The sequence below is a fragment of the Onychostruthus taczanowskii genome, unplaced genomic scaffold (assembly GCF_017590055.1).
Source record: "Onychostruthus taczanowskii isolate IOZ18803 unplaced genomic scaffold, ASM1759005v1 scaffold99, whole genome shotgun sequence".
NCBI classification, from domain to species: domain Eukaryota; kingdom Metazoa; phylum Chordata; class Aves; order Passeriformes; family Passeridae; genus Onychostruthus; species Onychostruthus taczanowskii.
The window spans coordinates 2,279,316-2,299,676 of NW_024507990.1; the positions used below are offsets into that span (position 1 = coordinate 2,279,316).

The window sequence follows — 20,361 nt, forward strand, 5'->3', positions numbered from 1 at the left end:
CCCCAGGAGGAATTATCAGGAATACACACACATCTGCTTAACAAATGGACAGCCCATTTAATGAACTCTATCCTGTGGGCTCTGATGGAATTGTCAGGTGGGAATAAGAGCTGGGATCAGCTGGGTGAGCTCCAGTAACAGCCCAGGCTGGATGGAGAACCAGCCTTCATTCATTTTTCAGCTGACAGAGGTGGATGAGCACATTAAGAATTGAAAGGCAAGCAAAGATGCTGATTCACCTGGAGCTGATGGATCAGCTGTTTGAACACAATCCTGCTTTACCAGGAGGAGCCAGCACCAACCCACAGCCACAGGACACCCTGGAATGCACTCCCCAGGCAGGGCTCCAGACACAAACAGTAAGGGAGAGCTCTGACTGACAGGTTGGTTATACAAGCTCCCCTTCAGGACACTAAATGTGCAGTTTGAAGGTTTCCAGATGCTTCCAGCCCGCATCCAGTAGTTTATCATGCAGTAATTTGGGTTCTGGTAAGCTGTCCCGACCTGCAGAGCTCAGGATCCTGGCACTGGCCTGTTTCAAGCCTCACTCCATCCCTGCATCCTGGCAGGGAGGTGGCTGTGAGTGAACAACTGGCAAACAGGGTGAGTTATTCCCAGGTGGAAAGCCCTGGGAGCTCAGGCTCCATGTGGAGGGTGGCCTCATGGCCTGTCCTCCCCCACAACCACAGCACCCCTGCCCTGTGCACACACACAGGAGGAGCTCAGGTTAACAAAAGGCCTGGGGCTGTCCCCTGCACCAACAGCTCCTGTGGCCAGGGACCAGCTGCTGGGCTGGGCTGCTATGCCATGCCATGCCATGCCATGCCATGCCATGCCATGGCCTCCTCAAAGCACTGAGACACATCAGCACCATGCAGGTCCAGCTGGGCACCTGTAACAACCAGCCTGGTGATCTGACAATCACCCCAAACACAGGCTCAACCTTGAGCTGCAATTCTTCAAATACAAAGTGACAGGTCCACTCTATTACTACATCAATAATTAAGCTGAAGTAAGCATTTAGACAGCTCTCATTATTAGCTGAAACAGAAACCAGCCATTCCCAGCCCAGCACTACATGCTTTAACTATCCCATAACTAAGGGAGTGGAGCACACTCTCCAGTTGATAAATTGCCTCAACAGAGCATTTTCTTGGCCTGCTTTTCACTTCCTGAGGTTACAGACTCACCTTTCCCACTCCAAGCTCAGTTCCCTGAGCCAGACATGGTTTTCTCACAGAGCACCTTTTTTGTCCCTGACATTATCCAAGCCAAGCCTTAAAGAAGGACAGGGACTGCTCAGCCCCAGAGGGGATGAAGGTGGGGCTGTGCCCTGGGCTGGGCACAACACTGGAATCAAAGGGTGCTCAACAAGGGCAAGGAACAGCCTGGGAAGCTCAGGTCAGAGAGGCTGGGGATCACAGCCACAGATTTACCCAGGGCAGCACAGCAGGAGAATGAGAAAGGGAAGGAGCCCAACACACACACCAGGAAAGAATGGAAAAGCTCAGCCCACACTACAGCTGATGTGTCTGTGGATGTTCTGCACAGCTGGGGCTGAGCAGAGCCTCAGCAGAGAATTTCCACACTCACAGGTGATGTGTTCAGAGAGAACCCCCAGCCCAGCAGTGGCCATGCCCTGCCAGCTCCTCCTCTCACACAGACACACTCAGGGTCACAGCCTGGGCTCAAACTGCCTCAGAGCTAAAACATGAGCTGAGCTTGCACCAGGGCCAGAGGAGTATTAATATCCTTCCAGCAGGCTCCTGGAGAGCTGCATGTCAGAGCCTGACTGCTCCCCAGACAGCTCCACACAGCTCTGACACGGGCTGCAGGGCTGTCCTGCAGCACAGTGCACCCCTGAGCACTGGCACAGGAGAGGACAGGGCAAGCTGCTGATCCTTTTCACACTCTGAATCCACCCTCTTTTACAGAAACCCAGTTGGACAAGAACAAGCCCTTTTTCATACCTCTGCTTACCTGATTCACCTCCTTTCAGTCCCTCAGACATTTCTAGCCCTGCACACATCTCCCTCAACTTGATCACATTTATGAGTACTCCAAAAATCAGAGTCAATATAAAAAAAGTTCTTGTGTCAAAGCAGTTCCACCAGTGTGAACCCCTGCATTTCTTCTGCCACATGCTGGGTATTAGATCCAGTGACTGACTTGTGGTAGGAAAAAGAATTAAGTAACAAACTCCATTTCTTGCAGGTTTCTTTTGATACCAATCTTTGACACTCAGTAACGTGAAACATTCCCAACTGGACCAGCAGGAAAATTAAAGCAATTAGAACACAGATGCTTATATAATACCACAGATTGTTCTAGGTTACACTCAGGCCTCACAGGAGGCAGCAGCTTAACAGAAGGAACAGCTTAAAGACAGTGCAGGGCTGTAAGAGCTGCCACCCACAGCAGGCTCTGGAACTGGGGACTGTGGCACAGCTCCCATTCCCTCCCTCTTCTATTCCAGTAAAATGGCAAGTACACTCAAAAGTGAAATAACAGGGCTGCAGGCCCATTACAGAGGTAACACTTGCAATTATCAACAAATACCTGCTGCAGTGTTTTACTTGCACTACAGTGAACACGTTTTCTACTTCACTGGTGCAAAGAAAACCCAGCAGCCCTGTGCCAGGAGAGCAGAACCAGCAGGAGGCTTCCAGGAACTCAAAGCCTCACACAAACAGCTTCCAACGCTTTTTCAAAAGTCTTGGCTTAAAAAAACCCACGGGGGAGTGGGCAGGGAAGATAATGCACAGCTCTCTGGGGTTTGGGGGACGCTGAAGCTGAAGCAAAATCCTTCCTCAGGATTTGCTGTCCTTCCTCAAGGACAGCAGAACTCATCACTCCACCCTGACTCAGCCCACAGCACACACAGCGTGGGTACCTGTCCCCAGCTGAGCCCCAAACGTAGCCCAGGGCTCCCCACATCCCCCACCAGGCACAAGGGGCCATCTGAACACTGCACGGAGTCACAGGTGTGAGAAATTCTGTTCATTTTAATCCTCTGCCTGAATGGGGTCAGGAAGCAGGTAAGGAGAAGCTGCAATGATTTCTGGGGGTATCACAAAGCCACTCAGCCACCCGTGGGCAAGGCCTCCCTCCAGGAAAGCTGGGCCAACAACAGAAGTGGCAACAGCATTGGTTTTAAAATAAATGACCATAAAACACATAGAATTTGGGATACCTTGGTTTTACTGCAGCTTAATTACACCCTGTGTTTGAGTGAGCAATTCCTTCTACTGCACGGGGAACTTCTGACTGCATAAGCCAGACTTGTGGCCCTGCCAGAGCATCAGAAAAGGCACTCAGACTTCAAAGTTTACAGAGCCAGAGTGGGAAATGTGCCATTTACCCCAGAACTGTTCAGTGTTCACCTGCACTCACCAGTCAGAGCAGTAAAACCCAGCCACCTGCAGCTCAGGTGTTGGAGTCCCTGCAAAATCAGAACCTTGAGGCAAACCTGCACAGCCATGAGACCTGCTGGCTTTGACAGGATATTTCTGTCCACAAGAGGTACATAAGGTGATGCTTCTAAATTTAAAATACATTTTAGAAGTGGGATTGAAGAGTCTCTTGCCATCAAAAGAGCTTTAAATTGGTGGGTGAAGTCACCTAATGTCTACCACAGCTTGTGACAAAGAATTAAGTGTGGTCTTTAAAGAGCAGCATGCAGGGCTGAGGGATCCTCACCACCCACCCTTCCCAGTGGATTTCATTTCTCCATCTCATTCTCTGATTCAAAGGCTTCTTCCCCATAAAATCATATTTTGCAGACACAACTTGAGCACAAACCAGGCTCTAGGGCTGATATCTAGAAGCCTCCACAGTGGCATTTTACACGCAGGTCTTACAAGAATAGAGAGGTTTCCTCACCCAGGGTACAGACCTCAGTGAGCCAAAACCTCTGACTAGAACCACTCCTTTCTTAAACCAACACCCCCAGAAAGTCACCTGGAACTCAGTTCATGGGATAAGGATATTCAGGAAGCACCATAAAACCAGTCTGAGCAAAACCATGTTTATTCCAAATCTTCAAAGGACCTCCCTAAGCCTGTGGGTATTCCTCCTGGGTGCCCTCCCAGTGAACCACCTCCAGCTCCTGATCTGCAGCTGAAGGATGTCACTAATGCAGCCTGAAGCCAGGATTAAAGCTGGCTACTCCAAAGCAGGGCAGCCACAGCAGTTCAGTTCTGAACTGGAGAATCAGTGTTCACAAGCTTTTACAGGAAGCAAAACCCACTCCAGCAGGATATGAAGATCAATTTAGAGCATGAGTGACTCAAATGATAGGTAAGAAACGTTGATATCCCTAGAAAAGCACAAGATTTAGGGAACTTCAGCCATGAAACACAAGGGAGAGTGAAAATCCCAAGCAAAGGCAGAAACAATGAATGAACAACTAAACTGCCTGCTGTAGGTGGCTGCACCTTCACAGAACCAGCACTAACACTCCAAACAAACTTCGTGGCAACCAATGGAATAGATGATGTTAAAAGTGGAGGAAAAAAAGTTATTTCATCTCCAAAGCAGAACTGGGATCACCATAACTGAAACTCCAACCACCCTTCCCAGCATTCTTGTACAAGTCCTGCTCCTTTCCATGTTCTGTGCTGCCACGGGCAGACCCCAGAAGGACAGGACCAAGCACTCACACCTTGCCTTTACAAGCCCTGACCTCCCAATTCTCCACTTGTGTTCACCTCCCAGCTCGGCAGTGGTGCCCAGAGCCTGAGATCAGGACACTTGGCAGGCAGCAGAGATGCTGCAAGTTCCAGAAACTGCTGGCCACCCCTACTTGGATGTTACATGAAACTCTTGGAGTGAGCATCAGTGCCCAGCTCAGTGTGGGCCTTAGTCAGCCTCCTGTTCCTGCAGCAGCGTCATCTGCACAGGGATCACAGCCAGATGACTGCACCCACCCGTCGCTCCTTTCCTTTCCAGGATTGAAAGGAAACATGTGTCTACTTCACTTGACATTCTTGCATCTTTCACTTCCTAGAAAGGCAACACTCCAGGCTGCCCGTTGGGAAATTCCAGGACACCTGCTCAGATTCACCACCTGCACCTCAACTGCTTGAGACCAACACCAAAATACACAGTTTTCATTTGGTTATCATGGGAGCACTATCTGGAAATCCAACCAGAGCTTTACCCAGCCCCTGGCAGCATGGCCAAACCACCAGAACTCATTTCAGCTCAGCTCACTTTGGCTCTTTTCCTTGCAAACAGGAACTGTGGGCACTGGCTCTGGGCTGTGCCAGCAGCAGCAGTGCCACATTCATGAAGCTCAGGGATGTCCCACAGAGCCCCAGGAGCTCGAGCTCCTGCAGTGTCCCTCTGGCTGTGAACTCTGCAGCATTCAGTCCTGCACACATCCCACCACTGCTCCTCTGCACACCTTCACCAAGCAAGCCAGGCTTCCTTCCAGCCCAGAAGGCAATCCTTCCAGCTGCACTGAGCCAGTGCTCTTGGGAGGAGCAGCATCCTCTGTAACTCAGAACAGCCCAACAAATGCTGGAGTTTCTCAGCCCAAGCTCTCCCAGCTGGGGCAGGGAGGTCTGTCACAAAGGCCACGTGCACTGTCCCCCCTGAGTGGCAGCAGCAGCACACAGCCAAGGAACAAGCTCCAGTGTGCCCCAGCACGAAGGAATGAACCCCTTGGGAAGAGAACAAGCTCAGGCACCCCAGGACCTCACAAACTCCACATGCACGAGCAGCCAGTCCCAAAGGGGGACTGTCACACCCAGAGTGACAGTCCCTGTGTGCCAGGTCCTGACAGCACCCCAGAAACACCTGGGCCTGTGTCTGCAGTCCCTGCACTACAGCTTGCTGTGACATTCAAGGCCTGCAGCTTTTTAACCTTCATAATGAAATGAGCTATAATAGTTGTAATGAATTTCCTAACAGCCATAATTAGGATTGATACACAGACTGGAAACTTTTGACCTATCAACCTGTTTACTTTTTGTTTTCAATCCATTAATTATGCAATTAGTTTCCTTCAGCAGGAATCATTCCAGAAGTATTTTTCACCCAGCTCTGCTATGAGCACCTTGCTGTAAGGCCTTGGAGGAGGAAGCTGACAAAGACACACAAATACAGAAAAACCACTTTGTAGTTGTACACCATTTTAATAAGTGCAAATATTATCAAGGGTCAAGCTAAAAATGTACCCCCTAATCCCCAGATGGAGGGGAAAATGAGCCAACTATCAGGACTAAATAAAGTGGATTTAAGCTTTAAGTGTTTATAAAAGCAAAGCAAGCATTTAAGCAGATGTTCCAGTGTCTTTTGAGACAGAAAGTCTCCTTGTAGCTGCTCCTGACTCCCTGACTCAACAAGTCACTGTGCAACCAGCCTGCCAAGAGAGCAGGAGCTGCTCCTGACTGCAGGCACAGACCTGGGACAGAGCCCAAGGGAGGAGCAGGGTCAGACACAGCACCAAGGGCACTGTGATTCCCAACTCCAGAGCAAGATGCTGATAAGCCAGATGTTCAATCAGTGCTTCAAAACCACTGGAAAAAAACAAGCTTCATTTTATTGGTTTATTTTAAGCACTTGAACACATCCCTTCCTGGCCACTAGGCTGATATTCAGTTCCAAAAAGACATTTTGCACTCCCAGTACTCCCAAACTTCATATTTTAAATACCAGCAGAGCCTCTTATTGCCATTTTTAACATGCAGCAAGTTAAAACAAGAGATGTGCTCATTCACATGAGCAGTTAAGCACAGCAACCCAGCAAAGTGAGGGCTTGTCACCTCCCTCAGCTCAAGGAAGCCACTTGCCACTGCTCACTGGATCAGTTCAGCAGGAGGCAAGTGCTCCAAGGAGCAGCAGCAGCAGAGCACCCCAAGCTGCCATGTCACACTTCTGTGAGCATCCTTCAGCCACAGAATGTACTATTTGTTTCATGACAGAGCTCTTGGCCTGTACACAGCACAGAAAAAGACTTTGGACTCATGCAAATGCTGGGGACATGAAGTATTTAGGCTGCCAAAATCAAAGCCAAGACCTGCTCTAACAGCAGGGATGGCAATCAGGTAAGGTCAGCTGAATTAGCACCCAGAATGGATCCCATAATTACTACTTACATAGATGAGCCCAGAGTAATAGCGATCCTTTAAATTATGCAATACAGAGGCTTCATTTAAACAGGTTAATTCTGCCATGTCTTCCACTTTAGAGAACTTGGGAGGATTCATCTTCTGAACATCATCTTTATTGACGAGCGCCTTCTTCCCGTTCTCCGCCAGTTCAACCAACACCTCGTCCCCTTTCTCCTCCTTGATGCTGGCTGCCTCGAAGCCATGGCGCTCCGAGGGGATCCACACCAGCTTCTTGGCAGTCCAGTCAGCCTGGGTGGCAGGGTTGTAGATGACAGCCCTGTCCACGAAGAGGTAGCGCTCCGGATCCTCCTGCCCCGACCTCTGCGCCATCCCGGGAAGAGAAGGGTCCACTCCCAGTCACCCTGCCAGCAGAGAGGGAAAAGCAAGGAGCACGTTACACACCAGCCTCACAGCTCAGTGATCCACCACCGGTTCCTTCTCCATCACCAGTTCCTTCTCCACCACCAGTTCCTTCCCTGGAAGGAGCAGCACAGGCATCGCTCCCAGCCTGGAGAAGCTGCTGCACAGCCGAGGCCCTGCTCACACACCTCTGCCACACAAAAGCTCAGTCACCTGCCAAGTGTCACCCAAACCCAGTGCAGGACGGCCAGGGACTGGTTCCAGCTGTGCAGCAGCAAGACAGAGACATCACAGCAAGAGCTGCAAGCAGGAAAAACACGCACCTGTGTGCTGGGCTCAGATAAGGAACGAGAGCAAACAGAGCAGAAGCTTGGCAGTAAACTCAGCTGTGATGGAACAGTGAAAAACAAAAATACAGAGATAGATGCAAACCATAAATCTGCTCAGTGGATTCTGCTGCAAAAACCAGAAGGCGGCAAGGATGAGTTTTAAAAATGTGCATTTGCAACTACAGGCAAGAACTTGGGACACGTGGGGTTTCTGCAAGCCACCAAGGCAGCTAAACTTTGCTCACATTCTTCCTGAAAAGCTTTGCATTTCTACAGCCTGCTCCCGTTCTCAGTCTTGAGTGCTGACATCACCATATTCCAAAAAATGTCTCCAGATCTCAAGTTTACCGCCAGGCTCAAAACACTGCAAGGAATGATGCTGGATTTTCCAACAGCTCCATGGGTAATTTGAAGCAGAGAGAAAAACCACTGACTGACAAGAGCCCCTGCACACTCTGCATTTTACCTGGCTGCCTCTACCCAAGAGAGGCCCCTGCCACCAGAGCCAGGATTCCTGGAGCTGGCAGATCCATCTGCAACTGCCCACAGAGCGCCAAGGTAAAGCCTGAGCCCTGCTCCTCAGGACTTTAAACGCCTTGGTTTGTAACACACACCACCTTCCCTGCTGGAGAACCTCAAGTTGGCTACGGAATGCTTTCCCAGCAGGTAACCCAAAGGCCAGCTTGGGAACAAAGCCAGGGAGGCTCCCAAACTGCATTTGTCACCTTTCTTACTATGGCACGCGCCCTGATGGAAGTTCTGCAACCCAACCCTCCCGAGAAGAACGTATAATTAACCAGGAAAATTGTGTCTCCATCTAAGGCGGAGAGATTTGTTACATTGTCCAACTTCAGTGAAAAGCAAGCCTGAAGTCACTGAACCCTTCAGAGGTGTGAGGAGCAGATCCCTTAGCACAGATGGCTTAATTCAAATCAAGATATGATGACTCAACACGTAAAGTATTTTAGAAGAACCTCTCCGAGAAAATTTCCATGAACAAAGATGGAATCGTAGAGGGGACACCTCTAAGTGATAGCTGGACTCCTCTGCCAGGAAACCAAAGGTTCAGTCCATGAATGCCACATTTGGCTGGAGAAGCCCACAGATGAAATAAGCGAGCTTTGAAACCCACGTGAGAAAGGTGACTGTCCCCACCGCGCCAGGCTCCAACAAAGCCCTGGCACGGCAGTGGCACTGCCCCTCGGTGCCAGGTCCCGAGTGCCCCCGGCAGGTGAGACACAGCACCCCGCTGGAACACACCGAGGGGCACGGGAACCTGAAGGTCAAACCACGAAGTGAACCATTACTGAGCCCCAGCGGAATGAAAGGGTGAAGACTGAGATGAAGGCGTTCACACACCGTGCACACAGGAACGGTGTGACCGACGGAGAGCAGCCCCGGAGCTAAACCCAGACACCGGGCAGCAGCAGCACCTCCAGGGTCATCCCCCCACCGGGGCTTGCGACCCCACAAAGCCCATGACAAAAGACCCTCGGCAGAAGCAAGGCAAGCTGCAGCTCACCCTACCCAGGGCTGCTCCGCTAACAATGGCATTCAAATGAAACACACAAATGAGCGCATTTATCATGCAGGAATCCAGCACTCCCAACAGACGACGTGCGAATAAAGGCAAAAAAAAAAAAAATCCCCCAAAAAAAAGCCCTCATACACGTTCTGAACAAAAGCGGGGCGGGGGGCACGGCGGGGCAGGGCCTCCCCCGGGCCCGAGCGGCGCCCCGCGGCCGCCGCCGCGCTGCCCCTCGCCGGGCCCGAAGGACAAAGAGGCGGGCCGCGTCCGTCAGCGGCTCCGCACGCTTCTATTGGTCCCCGCCGCGGCCGCTCTCCGGCCACAGCCATAGCAACCTCCGCACGCCGTGGGCCGGCCCGCCTCCGCGCCGCGCTCCGCCCCCCTCGGCGCCCATTGGCTCTCGTCACCCCGCAGCGCCGCGCTGATTGGGCGGTCGCCACGCCCGTCACGGTGGGCTCCGCCCCGCGCTGCAGCACGGCCGGCGGGGGCGCGTCCCCGGTGCTGCAGCGAGCGGCGGGCGCGCGCCTCCCCCTCACCCGCCCGCGCGCCCCCGCGGCCCGTCCCCGTCCCTGTCCCTGTCCCCGTCCCCGTCCCAGGCACCGCCACCGCCAGTGCCACCGGGATCGGAGCCGGGCTGTGCAGAGCCCGGGCCCGCTCCCCGCCGAGCCGGCCGCAGCCCTCGGTGACCGCCCCCGGTCACTCCCCGGACGGTGGCAGACACGCCGTGTCCCGGCCGAGTGTCCCCGGGCCGCCTCTGCAGCCGCTCGGGCCCCGTGCCCGGCCCGGCTGCTGTGTTCCGCCGCCGAGCCGTGTCCCCGGGGTCCCGGGGGCTGCGGCGGGCACGGCGGAGCGGAGCCGCCGAGCGCCCGGGCCCTGCGCCCTGCCGGTGCCTCGGGGCTGCTGCACCCGCGCTCCCGCCTCAGCACCGACACGGCCTCGGCAGAGCCTTTCCCGGTGTCTCCCCCTCCGGTGCCCGCCGCCCGGGGTGGGCACAGCTCCGCCCGGAGCCCCGGGCTGCCGCGGCTGCTGCCCGCCCCGGCGCTTTAACTCGGCCTTAAAGGCAGTTTGGTGGCAGGAATTTGTGTTGGATCCTCCTGGCTGCGAGCAGGAGGGAGCATCGGAGCCGCCCGGGGCAGAGCTGGAGCCCGCGGGATCCTGGGCAGGGCTGGGCGCAGGAGCAGGGATGTGTCCCCTCGTCCCCGTGCCTGGGACTTGCTGGGATCTGGAACAGAGGTGTTTCCAATCACACCTGCCTTTACAGTCCGACTTAAAATGTTTGGGTGGGTTGTAGGGTTCAAAGGGAGGCGCTCAGACAAACAGGGGGTGCCAGGCTCCTGGGGATCACTGGCTCACCCAAAGGATGAAATCAAACGGGATGCCAGGCTCCTGGGGATCACTGGCTCACCCCAAAAGAGGCACTCAGGCAAGTGTGGGGTGCCAGGTTCCTGGCATGGGGCTGGGACTCACTGGCTCACCCCAAAAGGATGAAATCAAACGGGGTGCCAGGCTCCTGGGGCTCACTGGGTCACCCCAAAAGAGGCACTCAGACAAACGGGGTGCCAGGCTCCTGGGGATCATTGGGTCACCCCAAAAGGATGAAATCAAACGGGGTGCCAGGCTCCTGGGGCTCACTGGCTCACCCCAGCCCATTACTGCACACAGATCGGCTCCTGCGCAGCTCCTGGCGCCCGGGTTTCTCTGAAAGTCTCCCTGGTAATTACCATTGCAGTGGGAGGTCTTGCACGTCCTGTTTCTCCGAAAAATCAGGGTGTTGACTCGCAGGCAGATGAAAGCCAAAAGGCTCAACTGGTTCCTCCCCTGCGTTTTGCTGTGCAAGGCTGTGCCACTCCCGGGCAGCCCAGCTCGCTGGCCACTGCCCCGAGCAGCCCCAGGCAGCGAGTGAGGCAACCCCACGTGCATTTGGGGTTGCCTAAATACTGGCACGTCCCAAGATCTGCACTTTTCCTTGTTCAGCCATCAGGTCTCCGTGAGATGAGGCGCTCAGCCAGCGTTCACAGAGCTCCCCGGCAGTGCTAGAAGTTTCCAGAACTCTGCTGATGAGTTCTTTGCTCCCTTTGGAAGGATCACGGGCACCAGGAGCAGCACCATCACCTGTGGTCACCCCTCAAGGGAGCCAAGCCCTGGGGATGGTGCAGCATCCAAACCTCGATGCCCTCACAGCCCAGGGCAGCACCTCCACATCTCCCTGCTTTCAGAAAACTTCCGTTTTCAGACATTCAGCACCATTTAAAAGAGAAATACCACCCAGAAAACATTAATCTAGGCACAAGCTGTTTGAGGAGTTTAGTTTGTTCTAGGAAATTATTTCCATGGAAAATCTTTGAGGATCCTGTGGATGCCGTGGGGGGCATGACGGGTATAGCATTGGGTTATTATTTTTATCACACAATTATTTTTATCCAAGCTCCTGTTCGGAAGGAATTCTCCAAATCCACTCAATGCCTTTAACCCATGGAGGAAAAGATAATATTTCTGTCCAACCCAGGAGACTGGAAAGAGCAGAGACTGGAGAAAGCAGAGAGAAACATCTTCCACATAGGATTTTTATTTAAATAGAAACTCAGCTGGTCATTAATCCTAAAATTGGCCCTGTACCTTTACCCAGAAGTCTCTTGATGCTGTGGCTACCAGGGCATGCTTGAGGCAAAGCCTGTCCCAGGGGTGCTCCAGAGCTGGGACCAGGCAGGTCAGTTAGAGCCGCTTGAGCCTGATGCAGAACTTGATATGTTTGAAACAACACAGAGAATTTAAGCAAAAAAATGCTCCATTTGTTCCTAATTTCAAGGTCTTGCTGCTGATGGCATGTCCTGTGCAGCTCCTCTCCACACTGGGTGATGCTCCCCTCCCTGGGACAGCCACAGGCAGGACAAACTCTGCAAGGGGAAGACACCCCTGGCATGCCAACGCTGCTTGTCCTGTCCCATGTCCCTGCAGCATCCACAAATAAACCAAAAACCCCTCGTTCCTTGGCTATTTGGCACTTTTGCCTCCTGCAGAGGTTGGTGCCTCCCTTTCTGTCTGTGGGAGATTTTGGGGGCATCTCCAAGAGTTACAGAGCTGGGTCTGGCCCCCAGGAGCCCCTGCAGAGCGCAACTTCTCAGGATTTCTGGGTCAGATTTGTCCCCCACACCTCCAAGCCCTGAGCAATTTTGAGCCAGGGTTCAGATTCAGTATTTAAATGCAGGGGTCTCATATGCACAGAACGAGGTTTGAGCCTAGTGCTGACGAGGGGACACCTAAATAAAATCCATGTGAATTCATTTCCCAGTTCACATCCTGACCTGCTGTGACTTTGGGTGGCCACAGGGAAGAGAAGTCACTGTGCCCATGGCAGAGGTGAGGTCATGCTTGAGGCACAAGGTGCTGTGACTCCTTCGAAGGAAGGTGGAGAAAAAGGCAGAATTGCTCCTGTACAAACTGCTTTGTTGTGTGGGATCAAAACAGAGACGTGTAGGGATAAAAGATAAATTATTCCACGAGAAAATCACTTTATAATAAGCATTTCTATGTGAGAGGCATGAAAGGAATGGGAAATTCAAGCCTCATGCTTGATGCTTGAGTTTCAAAGCTTTCTGAGCTGTACTAAATGGCAGTAAGATGAGGTTACATTTATTTCTTGCAGCAGACTGTCCTCCAGGGCCACACCGCTTATTTCATCTCGTGTGTCAATAGGAAACGTTCCCAAACAGGAGGGATCAGCACCAAACACCAGCTCCATTGTCTCACCCAGCATATATTTCAGTTTTACAAGTTCACTAAATCAGGAATGGAAAGTTTGCTCCTTCCTGCCCAAAGGGGATGGCACAAGGGCTGGCTGGCCAGGCTGCAGTGCCCCTGATGTCACAGCAGCAGAAATAGCCCCTCTGCAGGAGTGAGCGCCCTGCCAGGCTGACAGGGATGGCTTTGGGGTTTGCATGGCTCCCAGCACACCTGCCAGCCAAGGCATCCATGGAGCATCCCCAGCATCCTGGAGCGGGAAGGGCTGGAGCTGAGGACAGGCCTGAGATCCATCCCACACACAGAATCACAGAATCACAGGATCACAGAGCCACTGAATCACAGAATCACACAGAACAGAATTCACTGAATTCACAGAATCACAGAGCCACTGAATCACAGAATTCAGTGAATTCACAGGATCACAGAATTCACAGAGCTACAGAATCACAGAATTCACAGCATCACAGAATCACTGGGTTGGAAGAGACCTTCAAGATCATCGAATCCAACCCAGCCCCAACAGCTCAACTAAACTCTGGCACGCAGTGCCACATCCAGGCTTTGTTAAACACCCCCAGGGATGGTGACTGCACCACCTCCCCGGGCAGCCATTCCATTTTCAAGGGAAATTATTTACTTATTACACAGCAGAAAGGCCAGAAGGAAGTTTCATTGGACATCTTGGAATCAGAAGGTGAATCAAGCTGGAATGAACATCACAAGATCACCTAGTCCAAGCTAGCCAGGATTTTACAAACTTAGATAAAGAAAATGGTGGAAGTCTCCCATGGATCCACTTGCAAAGGGCACATTCCCCCAGGGATCCCTGCCTTGCCCAGAGCTGGCCTTTGCTGAGCACAACTGCAGGATTAGGTGTGTGGATGCCAGCAGCATGGCCTGTCATGCAGAGCTCTCCCCATGGGAACGATTCCCCTCCTCACATCTTGGCTGTGGGCTTTGTTTGGATCTTCATTTCCCACAGACAGGGCCCAGTCCTGGTCCAGCACCCACCCCATCTATCCCCTGTGACCCCATCTATCCCCTGTAACCACATCTATCCCCTGTAACCCATCCATCCCCTGTCCCTCTGCCCACACTGCTGGGGAACTAAATGCCTCAAAAAATGGGGAAATAATGCCCCATAACTTGGGGAAATAATGCCCCATGAAATGAGGAAATAATGCTCCATCAAATGGGGAAATAATGCCCCATCACATGGGGGAATAATGCCCTATCAAATGGGGAAATAATGCCCCATAACTTGGGGAAATAATGCCCCATGAAATGAGGAAATAATGCTCCATCAAATGGGGAAATAATGCCCCATCAAATGGGGAAATCAGTGCCCCATTTGTACCCAGGCAATGCCAGCAGGATTATCTGACATTTGTCACATTAAGGCACACGAGCCCCCTGCCCGGCCCTCGGGCTGCACTGGTGGAACACCATGGGACCTCACTGCCAAGCAAGCCTCTCCTGCACATCCCAGCTCCACCTCCCAGCTGCTCTTCCAGTGCCCACCTGTGCCAAAAAGGAGAAAAAGCCTTCAGAGCCCCCTCTGAGCAGCAAACACCCAAGAACCGATGAGGACAGCATCCAACAGAGGAGAACCTTCCAGCAGGAGTGGAGATCTGATGGCTGCTGGGGTGCCTTGGGAGCCTTTTTAAGGGCAAATCATGCATTTGGGATGTTTCCCTGCCTTGTGAGAAGGTGTGAGCTCCTCAGGGCCCACGGACGTTGCCCAGAGCACCAGCAGCTCCCACCTCACCACCAGCAGTGTCCAGGGCCAGCAGCAACCTCAGCTCCTTGGGACCTGACCACAAGGGCTTGTGTCTGCCTAAAAAACCCCAGAGGAGCGTTCCCAAGCCCTGCCTCGTGTTTGGGCACGGGCACAGGTGCTGCCAGCTGCCCTGACCCTGTACAACCCTCTCACACTTCAAAGGGTGTGTTTGCCCAGCCAGGCTCCAGCCCTGCACCTCTGGCCAGCTCCAGTGCCCTGCAAGTGGCAAGTGATGGCGTGCAGGGTTTGCCCAGACAATTCTGGGGGTTTTCCCAGCTCCACTTGGAGCCTCCTGTCAGGCTCTGCAGTCTTTAATTGGAGCTGATTTACGGCATTTTTATTGCTGCAGACAGCCAGCAGTTGGCACAGCAGGCAGCTTTAATATTACTTTTGCATTTTGTTATTGAATCACCAGCTTGGAAGGCAATAGTGGGGCTTTTTATAGCTGCAGCCTGGCAGCACAGCTCCTCGCTGGGCTCTGGAGAGCTCAGGGTGCCCCTGGGGGGCAGCTGGCCACAGCACAGCGGGCAAACACCAGTTCGTGTGAGCAGCTCAGGGCCAGCCCTGCTCCCAGCTCCTGCCCCACGGCGCTGCTCAGCCGCTCCCTGGGCTCACCGTGACTTTACTGCCCGGCAGGGCTGGCCCTGAGGTTCTCACCTGGAGATCCGCACCCTCCCAGAGTGCAAAACGCAGGGAACAGGGGATGCAGCGCCTCGAGCTCCCGTCAGTGCCAGCTCAGGACAGCTCAGAGGAGGCAGAGCAGCATGTGCCAGCTGCTGCCACCCTCCTGTGTCCAGCACTGACCGTGACAGGCACGGTGGTTTTGGGATGTGCCTTTTGCTGCAGCTCACTCTCCCCACCCAGGGTGTCACCACCTTTCAGTGTCACAGGCGTGCAGGATCTCTGTCCTGGCCCAGCTCCCCTCTGTGAGGGGTGTGATAAAGTGTGCCTGAGGGGGAGCAGGGAGCTCTGTTACCAACCCATTACCCAGTTTGTTCTAGCACGATCTGGAGGAGCCCATTCAACTTCACAAGTCTCCTCCCTGGTTATTCATCTCTGGCTTACAGCAGGGCCCAGCCTGGTGGGCAGCAGCTCCACACACGGTTAATGCCGGCTGAGAAACCCTCTCCTAGAGCCCAGCAGCTGAGGGCAGTGCCTGCGAGCTGGGGATCGCCTCTGGCTGGGGATTGTCCCTGCAGCCCCGTTCCTGCTCCCACCCTGTGGCAGCGCCCGGCTCTGGTGGAGCAAGGAGTTCCCTTGGCAGCCCGCAGGCACCGTCTCATTCAGCCTCATTCAATCCGATTTAATGATTGACTGAGCCCTGCTGGTTAATTACCCAGCCAATACTCAGTAACTCGCACACCAAGCCCTGGCCCGCGCTGGGGATCGATCCCAGCAGATCCCAGTTTATCCCAGCAGAGATTCGCCCTGGGGTGATGAGGATGAGCAGGGTGAGGAGCAGCTAACCCATCCCAGCAGATCCCAGTTTATCCCAGCAGACAGACACCCTAGGGTGGTGAGGATGAGCGGGGTGAGGAGCAGCTAACCCATCCCAGCAGATCCCAGTTTATCCCAGCAGAGATTCACCCTGGGGCCATGAGGATGAACAGGGTGAGGAGCAGCTAACCCTGGCACTGTCCCCACAGCTCATGGCACTGCAGAGCCCAGCCCCAGCTCCCAGGGGCCTCCCTGGGCCAAGGGGAAAGGAGCTGGCACGTCCCTGTGGGGTCAGGGACGTGTGGCTGGAGCACTGGGGTGCTGCTGGCAGTGTCTGTCCTCTCCAGACCCCCAAATGTGCTCTGCAGCCTCACCTTGTCCCCAGGCACAGCCCTCAAAGGATCACAGCATCATCAGGGCTCTCTGGAGACCCCCCAGCCCAGCCCCCTGCCGAGGCAGGGTCACCCTGAGCAGGGGACACAGAACTCACCCAGGTGAGGTGCCAGTGCCCTTGCTGCTGTGCTGAGCTGTGCCCAGCTGGCACAGGGGGACCTGCAGCCTGCCTGGGGAAAGCCTCAGCCTGCCCCTCACAGTGAGCAGTCCAGCCCTGGCAAAGGGCAGGAGCAGAGCACCCCCTCACCATCCCAGCAGGGACAGCTCAGCCAGGGATGACCTCTGAAATGTCTTCAGTGCTTCCTCCCACCCTGCAAACGGCACTGTCGGTGGAAAATGCAGATGCTGCCATGGGAGGAGGGGGAGAAAACCAGAGCCCAGAGCCTGGAGCTCTTGGGGAGCACAGAAGTGGGTGCAGAAATGCAGCGTGCAGCTCCTGCAGCATGGCATCGGGGCTGAAAGGACAGAGCACAGGGTGCTGCCAGCACGGGCATCCCACCCCTGTCACCAGCAGAGCCTGATCCCCATGGTCATTTCCCAGTTCCTCTGGGAACAGTTTCACATTTTCATGGGCCTGTCCCTGTGAGCATCTCCCCATTCCCATGAGCTCCCACGCAGGCAGCATTCCCAAACCCCACCTTGGCAGGGGCACAGCCTGTGCCAGTGGCATGGAGAAGCTCACATGCTCCTCAATAATCACTCCCAGCTCCCAGACAGAGGAGGGCAGGGCACCACAGAGGCCATGCTCTGCAGAGCTTCAGCTTGAAGAAGACAAGGGTGATTTGCAAATGATTCAATGATGATTGAGTTTTTAATTGGACTCGTGCCTTTCCTCACCTGTTTAAGAGGGATGAGATTGGTCTGAACCTCTGGAAGGGTGTTTGTAAAACAAACAAACAGGCTATTAATTATCCTGGATGTGAGCTTGGCTGCAAGGCACTGCAGGAAGGAAGGTCTGCTGCTCCTCAGGGATGAGCCCTGCCGGGTCCAGGTGCTGCTCCTGCTGCAGGGATTTGTGTGTCAGCACAGCACAGGCTGCCACCAGCGCTGTGTGACCCCTCCAGAGCCCAGTGGCACCAGTTTGGTGAGCCTGTCTGGCACAGGAATTGAAGGGCATCTGCAGATGGAGCCGTGTCACCTCCTCCACCTCTGCTGAAGGATCCTGGGGCTGCATTTTCAACAGACTGCCTTCCTGTGCGTGCATTTACACCCCGGGGGATAAAGAGGCTGGAATGAATGTGTCTTTGGTAGCTCAGCTCTTTGTCATGGTTTATTTATTAATTATTTCTTAGCTGTCATTTTATATGTGTGCTGTTACTCAATCACCGGCAGGGTGGAAGCTAAACCTGATTCTAGAGAGAATAAAATGCCCTTTTTCTGTGTTGTTTTCTGCTGGAACAGCCTCTGCAGGTGCTGCTGTGCCTGAAGGGCAGACAGTCAAGGGATTTTTCAATGTTAAATCATGTGGAAATCAGCATAGAGGGGGAGTGTTCACACAGGGGCTGTGTTTGAATAGTGCTGGGCAATGATGGGTTTGCACGGTGCAAAGAACACCAGAGGAGATGGAACAGCACAGGAGGAACCAGGAGAGCTTTGAGGTGAAGGAATCCCTTACTTCCAGCCCTGCAACAAAGCAAGGAGGAACCACTGACAAAAACCACTGGGCCACTGTACCCAGGGGCCACTCTCAGCCCTGGGGGCATGGAAATACAGGGGGGAGCAAAGCCACTGGTCCAGGGTGTGTAAAGGGGTAACCGTGCCACAGCCAGGCAATTCCTGAGCATTTTAAAGGATGGCAGCCCACGCTGGGGGAGCAGAGCTCCTGACTCACAGCAGGACACGCAGCCAGTGGGGGTTTCATACACACATCCTTGTCAGGAATTTCATTTTTCCATGGGGCTCTTTCCCCTCCGTCCTCCCGTTTCAATTTAAATTCCCTGTCAGGGTCCCAAAAGAGGCCAATCTTCACCCCCAGCTGAACGTCTGCAGGACCTGTAATGAGTTAGGGCTGAATTCCTGCCAGCCCTTCTGGTAACGTTTAGAGAGGCCCTGGCTCCTGGCCAGACCCAGCGCTGGAGAGAGAAAGGCAGAGCTTGACAGGAGCGAAGATATTGCAGGATGTCTGGGAGACAATCCCACTCGGGGTGAGATCACAGCCTCTGCAGCCCTTTCCCAGCATCTGCGGCCAGGCGTGCCCTGGGGCTGCTTCAGCCCCGTCCCTGTGGCTTTTCCTGTGTCCCATCCCACGTGTCCCCTCTGGGGACAGCACTGGGCATCACCTGGCTGTCCGGGAGCCACCTGGCAGCCTGTCCTGGCAGGAATGCAGCAGCGGGCAGCTGCCCCAAGCAGCTTTGGCCCTGCTGCAGTGCCTGCTCACACTCCCTTCCCTGCTGGGAGAGCCTGGTGACAGTGTGGGAGGATAAGTGGCCGCTGCCGGAGAGGGGGTAAATATTCGTAATTTTCCATCAGTCTGTAAGAGGCACCCAGGATCACAAAGAGCATTCCGATGTGATTAACCCCGGCTGTGCTGAGCTCGGGCACCCGCAGGGCCGCGGCTGCGGAGGGGTTAACGCTGCTCCCCGGAGATGGAGCTGTCACCGGGATCACCGGGGATGGAGCTGTCACCGGGATCACCGGGATCCCCAGGGATGGAGCTGTGGAGCTGTCACCGGGATTATCGGGATCCCTGTGGCTGCAGAGGGGTTAATGCTGCTCCTCAAGGATGGAGCTGTCACCGGGATCACCGGGATCACAGGGATCACCGGGATCCCCGGGGATGGAGCTGTCACCGGGATCACCGGGATCGCTGGGATCACCGGGATGGATGGATGGATGGAGGGGTTAATGCTGCTCCCCAAGGATGGAGCTGTCACCGGGATCACCGGGATCGCTGGGATCACCGGGATCCCTGTGGCTGCGGAGGGGTTAACGCTGCTCCATGGGGATGGAGCTGTCACCGGGATCACCGGGATCCCCAGGGATGGACGGATGTGCCACCGTGATCCCCGGGGATGGATGGATGTGCCACCGGGATCCCCGGGGATGGATGGATGGATGTGCCACAGTGATCCCCGGGGATGGACGGATGGATGGATGGATGGATGGATGGATGGATGGATGGATGGATGGATGTGTCACCGCCATCCCGGGCTGCTGGCGGTGCCGTGCCGGCAGGGCTGGCCGCAGGAGGGGACGTGGCTGTCCCCAGCCCCTCCGGGCACACCCCGCGGGACAGATGTGCCGGCCGGGAAGGGTGGGCTCCGGGAAAGTCTGTCGAAGGTTTTCTTCTACTTCTCGTTGTCCTGCTGTGATTTTGCCAGCCCTAAATTCAGTTCATAGCTGCAGTTTGAGCCTGCTTTGCCCGTGACGGTGTTTGCTGAGGGATCTCTCCCCAGGTCCATCACAACCCCTCATTTTCCATGCACTCACCCCTCGGGGGGCTTGTCCCGTGTCCCTGGAGGAGCCTGGCTGCAGCTGCCCCGTGTCCCTCAGCCCAGGGCTGTGCCTGCCAGCTCCTGCCCCCAGCCAGCCCCAGCAGTGTCCCCAACACGGGCTGCTGTCCCCTGTCCCCACTGGCTGCTCCTGGGCCAGTCCCCACTCTGACAGGGCTGCTGTGTCCCTGCAACAGAGACATTCACCCCCCAGTGGGCACATCCCTGCTGGAAATTCCATGGG

The 20,361-nt window shown here is 54.5% G+C and overlaps 1 protein-coding gene across 1 annotated transcript in view; it reads right to left on the reverse strand.

The window, feature by feature from the left end:
* Window positions 1-7,503, reverse strand: part of MYH10 (myosin heavy chain 10) — an 82,442-nt gene extending 74,939 nt beyond the window's left edge. Inside the window, exon 1 of the mRNA XM_041427293.1 lies at window positions 7,104-7,503. Within this exon, the coding sequence (XP_041283227.1) occupies window positions 7,104-7,448 (345 nt within the window). The 5' untranslated portion in view covers window positions 7,449-7,503. The remainder of the gene's footprint in view (window positions 1-7,103) is intronic.
* Window positions 7,504-20,361: the final 12,858 nt, after the last annotated feature.